This window comes from Polyodon spathula, chromosome 7, assembly GCF_017654505.1.
Source record: "Polyodon spathula isolate WHYD16114869_AA chromosome 7, ASM1765450v1, whole genome shotgun sequence".
Lineage (NCBI taxonomy): Eukaryota > Metazoa > Chordata > Actinopteri > Acipenseriformes > Polyodontidae > Polyodon > Polyodon spathula.
The window spans coordinates 9,247,676-9,253,675 of NC_054540.1; the positions used below are offsets into that span (position 1 = coordinate 9,247,676).

General features: G+C 36.2%; 1 protein-coding gene across 1 annotated transcript in view; it reads right to left on the reverse strand.

Annotated features, from left to right (window-relative positions):
- Positions 1-4,542, reverse strand: part of LOC121318118 (AT-rich interactive domain-containing protein 2-like) — a 33,285-nt gene extending 28,743 nt beyond the window's left edge. Inside the window, exons 1-3 of the mRNA XM_041254430.1 lie at positions 4,011-4,542; positions 3,791-3,884; positions 2,824-2,921 (exon numbers count right to left, since the gene is read on the reverse strand). Coding sequence (XP_041110364.1) covers positions 2,824-2,921; positions 3,791-3,884; positions 4,011-4,102 — 284 coding nt within the window. The 5' untranslated portion in view covers positions 4,103-4,542. The remainder of the gene's footprint in view (positions 1-2,823; positions 2,922-3,790; positions 3,885-4,010) is intronic.
- Between the last annotated feature and the right edge of the window lie 1,458 nt (positions 4,543-6,000).

Sequence of the window (6,000 nt, forward strand, 5' to 3'; positions counted from 1 at the left end):
GCGGGAAGGGGGGGGGTGGGGGGGGGGGGGGGGGGGGGGGGGGGGTCTGGCGTCGAAATTTTTTTTTTTTTTGGGGGGGGGGGGGGGGGGGGGGGGGGGTTTAAGAGCAAGACTAGTACTTAAAATAGACATACCCATGCTAAAGTTCTAACTGCTTATTATATACAGGTAATCAAGAGAATTCAAACAAAGCTTTAGTAGGATGATAAAACAAACAGCTGTATATGAAAATAAGTTCCCATATTATTTCAAAAAGTTATTTAGCAAGTTTTATCAAAATTGGATGAGGGGTTCTCTGGTAAAAAAAATAAACAAATAAATAAAACTCTTCACTATCTCCCTATCGCTGGTGATATGCATCTCCTGCAGGAGATTATACTACAACACTTGGGGTAAACCAGCTTAAAAGTCACACTACACAGACAGAAAATAAAAATGTGAATTTTGCTGTATTTCAAACATTCAAGCAATGTCAGTTTAACGCTGAATTAAAAAAGCCACCAATTCAAATTATAGTAATGCTCTGCTGTATTACCTGGAAGCCAAACTAGAGATGCATCAAGGATCATATCCCAGTTACAGTTGGCAGGGTCGCTTTTGATCCATATTTGTAGCTCAAGTGAAAAGGGGTGTGGAAATGTGAATTTCCTCAACCAAGCAGACATAGAATAGCAGGTCATGAATGTACTATCACTTGCATGACCAGGTCACTAGGATGCTTGACAAGGGAAACTCTAGGAAAGCTGGTGTCTACAATTCACAGTATCTCAAGGAATTCCTGCACAAGCCAATGCTTACAAAATGGACCCAAAAAACCTAACAAGTTAAAATTATAAAAGTGAAATTCCTTCATATTTGTCTACAATAAATGTATAGTTAAATCCTATCTAACCATAAGAGAATTTTTGGCTCAAATGATGCTTTTTCAGACCAACACATTTAACCAGAATAGACCACTGAAAAAAAAAAAAAAAATGTACATGCAAAAACAAATATCTTTAAATTGTCTTCAAAGGAAACACTTGTTTTGAACGTCTGTTAAAAAATGACTAACAGCGGCAATAAGAGAAATTCTCACATGTCAGTTTTAAAGATGAAACATTAAGCATTTCAGATAATTCACACATGGGGGGGGGGGGGGGGGGGGGGGCTAATTACTGTAGCAAAATGTTACAAGGTTATTCTGCCTTGTAGTGGAAACCATACTATTACATGCAAGATCATGAGGAGGGCATTGTGGGTATGGATTTTTAACGGCAGCTTTTCTCTGCAGTACACAGAGAAACTAAACAATTTCCCCTCATTATGCTGTGAATGCTACCCTTACATTATTGCTGAAGTCACTTTAGGACACTAATCACAGTGATGAAACTGGAATACCTACAACAGCGCACGTGTTGTAACCCAGGGCATCAGAAAATGCTGTCCCTTGCTGTACTGTAGGTGTAAGATGGATTTCATTAAAACATTTTGAAAGTTAGTAACATCTGGACCCTTCATTTAGGTTTGCTAATTGAATTGTAGAGTTAACGCTAGCAATAAACATTTACTAGATCAGATAAGTTGTATGACAGTTTACAGACTCGATTAACTTTGTTTAATAATATATCAAGACTTTCGTCTAATAAGAATTGTTCTTCACGCATGGACAGGCTCTTCTGTTTATGTATTTAAAAAATAATTACTCTAATTTTATTTTATAGAATAAAAGAAAACATTTATTTTAAAGTAATATATATATATATATATATATATATATATATATATATATATATATATATATATATATATATATATATATATATATGCGCAACAAAAGAAATGCCTGTTCAAACCCTCTGTGCTGATATCAAAGGGGTAGTGGTGGAGTTGTTAAGGTCTGGCTGTCAAGTCTAAATATCTACCAGCCATGGGCATTCACATTATTAATCCCATTACACCTCAAGTGGGCACAACTAGAAACAGCTTCATCTGAATTTTGGAGGGAAAAAACTAAAAAAGTCTGTCATCACTGTTTTCCTGAAAAGCTGCAAGTAAAACAAATATCCTCTTTCTTCACAGAACTCTTAATTCTTGCAGTTTGATTTTGTAATCTACATGGTGCTGTTTTTATGCCACACGATTTAAAACCATCAAACACTACATATCCTTTACACAAGCAGCAGCAAAAGGACAACTACTACACTGGCTTAGCTCATACTGAATTATAAAAGGACAGAGAGCATTTTCATTTGTTAAACTAAAAAAAAATAATAATAATAAATAAAAAAAATAAATTACCCAGATGTAGTCTACAGTTTTTAAAAAAATGCATCTACGTGAATAACTCTGTCTGATGTCTGTATATATATATATATATATATATATATATATATATATATATATATATATAAATAAATTGTATATTGGGCATGGAGGACCTTTTGCTGCCAAGAAGAACCAAAACTTCCCAAATCCCAATGTAAAAAAACGTAAAAGCTTAAATTACAGCAGTAAATGCTTTAGATAATAAGGACCATTTCTGCTCTAAACGCCGTAGTTTTTATTTTAGGGATATGGATCCTTAAAATTAACCCTGCAGTATAATAAAAGCCTTCACTATGTTCTTCTACTGACAATTTGTAGTTGACAGGAACCCCAGCTATAGGTCACACGCCTGTATTAACACAGCTAGCAACGTATAAGTACTTTAATACAGAACTTTTGAACAATAGGTTAAAAGTCCCAACCATTAGTCAAAAGTAAACACATTCACCACATGCATCTGTTTTAATAAGTCTGCAATTTTGTATTCGAGAAAAAAAAAAAATCAAGACAACTTACCGAAGGTAATACTGTTTTAAAACAAAATCAGAGTTGGAGCAACTCCTAGGGAAATTAAAGTCTTCTACAAGTTCACCCCACTGATTCTTATCAGAGACCTGCAAAAAAAAAAAAAAAAAAAACATGTTTTTGTTTAAGTTAAAGCACTTCATCAAGCACCTCTACATTATTACTGTTATTTTAAAGAACGACGCCTAATTTAAAGCACATTCAAAACAACAACAAAAACCAAAAAAAAAAAACACACACAACAACTTCCATATCAAAACATTATATTATTTTATACCAGTGGTTGTCTGTGGTGTTCATGTGTGTTTTCTGCTTTTTTCAGTTATTTTCCCCCATATAAAACAATAGAACCCCCTCCCTCTTACTACGTGAATCTAACTAAAATAACGGACACTGCTCCACTGATACTGTGTAGCTACCCAGTGATCATCCAAACGATAGATACTTCAATCTGCCCCGATTCGGGGGTATTTTTATATTTCTGTGGGTATCAATAAAAATAGGCCTGTCTGGGGCCTACATTTTGTCTTCAACCATGCCCAAGATGGCTATTCCTACATGGCTTTCTTTGTGTTTTTTTTCTGGTTAAAATCAAGACAGGAGAGCCCTTCCCCGATGTGAGGAGCATTTCCTAGCCCATGCTCTGTGCCGATTATCGATGTTAAACATGCCCGCTAATTTTGAGTTGCACTAAAACTGCACTCAGACTCTAAAGAGACAGCAGAGCGGAGCAGCTGAAACTGACTTTCAATACAAACCCAATACACTCTAGTAGACACACAACACTCACCTAACCAGCACAAGGCCAACACCAAACCTGCCTTTTTATATAACCATCTTAGACCCAGCAAAAAAAGCTTCAACGAGCCACGCTCCCCTTTATCCGTTTCCCCGAGGTCCAAAGTAGAGCTATATTGAAAGCCGAGAGTGGGAAATCCAAATATAAACTTCCACTCACCTTTGCAAATCCACCTAAAGTAATGACTCTGGTGTACAGAGCGTGAAGATCTAACTCTCTTCCACCCACTACTGGGATCTTCCTAAACGGCGATCTGAAATGAAAAAAAACGTCAAATTAGTATAGGATTGCCTTTCCTGAACCTCTTCGGTATATTTATCTATCGTTATATATGTTTTTAAAGGTATATTTTGGTGGTTTTAAAGCCGCCCCTTCTCACCCTCTGCTCCGATGGAACTGCCGCAGCTCATCCAGGAAAGCCAGTCCTTTCCTTCGCTGATCAGGTTGATTTTTCCCCGTCGAATTTGCCATTTTTTTAAATATTAAAAATCAGTTAAAACCCCACTCATTCGCTTCCTAAGACACCAAGGATCCCATACTCCGCCGGCGCTCAGTCATTGACGAGAAAGCTGAGTGTTTTAAAAAGTTAAATAAGAGAAAGCAGAGTGATAATAACGACTGTATACACACACACACACACAAAACACAAGACCCGATGTTGCTCTTTTAACTTCCAGCAAGCAATCCGAATTACGACCGATTTTGACAGCAAATAAAAATTGACATTGTTCTCTATGGTAAATTAATTGTTTTGGCTGCTATTGTGTTCAATTTGGAGTGGTCTGACAGTGTGTTACAGACGCGGCTCCATGCAATCTCACACACTGTAAGCGGCAACGGGATCCAATTCTCAGACAAAAAGATCCTAAGGCCGAGCTCTGAGCGCCACGCAGCGACCTCTATTTGCTACAGCGGTATTGCACTATCCAAGCGGTTATTAGAACAATAGACAATGTTTTCAGTTAAGGGCTCATCTGCAACTTCCCAAACCCATAAAAAACAGAACACAATGTTTAACCTGTGTGGGGGATGGGAATGTATTCATTTTATTGAAGCCTGGACAGGTATAACATTTCGTACGTTTAAGCCACTGATCTGCACAAATATTCTTTATTTTTTCCAGTATTTTAGAATGATACCCATATTCTCGAAAAACTGATGGAGTCCTGTGAGTACTGTATGAAGCATTTTCACCATATAATCTCTAGGTCTAACATGTTGTTGTTCAGAAATACATTATTATTATTATTATTATTATTATTATTATTATTATTATTATTATTATTGTTGTTGTTGTTGTTGTTGTTGTTGTTGTTTTTGTTTATCAGGTTAGTCGTAGTCTAATAATAATAATAATAATATATAATAATAATAATAATAATAATGCATTGCTTTAGTTTACATAAAGGTAAAAACCTCTAATGAACCACTTAGCGCAGGTAATTGTGTCAGAATTTACTTACAAGAACTAACATACAGTATCTTATTACAGCTTTAAGGATAGTATGTTTTTTTTATTTTTTTCTGTTTCTTAAATAACAACAACAAAAGTGCACCGTTTGCTTTACATATATTGTGTGCAATAAGACCCCTACGTCTTGGTCTGCTTATTGCTGGCTATATGAATATGAATCGCCATCTGGTAAGTGTGTGTCTGTGTGTCTTGATGCAGCCTGCAACAATTGGTTTGCTCTGAACTACCAGCATTTGAGTGATAAACTGCACATGGGGTGGGCACGCATTACAATGCAAGTGCTTTGGTAATTTGTATATATTTTCTATAGCCTATTGTATACTGTAAGTTAATAAATTATACATTTAGTTTTACACATGTATGTTTCCAATTGATAAAAGTGGTACTGACCACGGCTCGGTACTGCAGCAATGTGACCCGTCGTAACCTCATTCCGTACACTAACACAGAAATAAGCTTTGTGCTGACGAAATGGGTTATTAATCAAACTAGGCTGCTTTCTGTATACCCCGTGGTAATTTACAATAGGTAACACCAGAGGCTCAAGCGCTGTGACTTCAAGTTTATCCGAGGTGCACAATTTGACGCTTTGGGACAACTGACCCATTTACGTAAACAAGCAAACCACTTAATTGGTTTGTGGAGGTGGGGGTAAAGACAAACAAATACAATACAATGGATAGATTAGCATCACCAGTTATTTAAAAAAATAATAATAATAATAACTCTATTCCCTCAATTTATATGTCTAGAAAGAGTTTACTTTTTAGCAAAGAGCTATTTCCAAATGTCAGAGTATATACCTGTGAGAAAATTGAAAATTGTGCACAATCCCTTTTCATAACAGCCAGACGCGTAACTCAGAGAGGGGGTCACAATATTCAACCATTACACG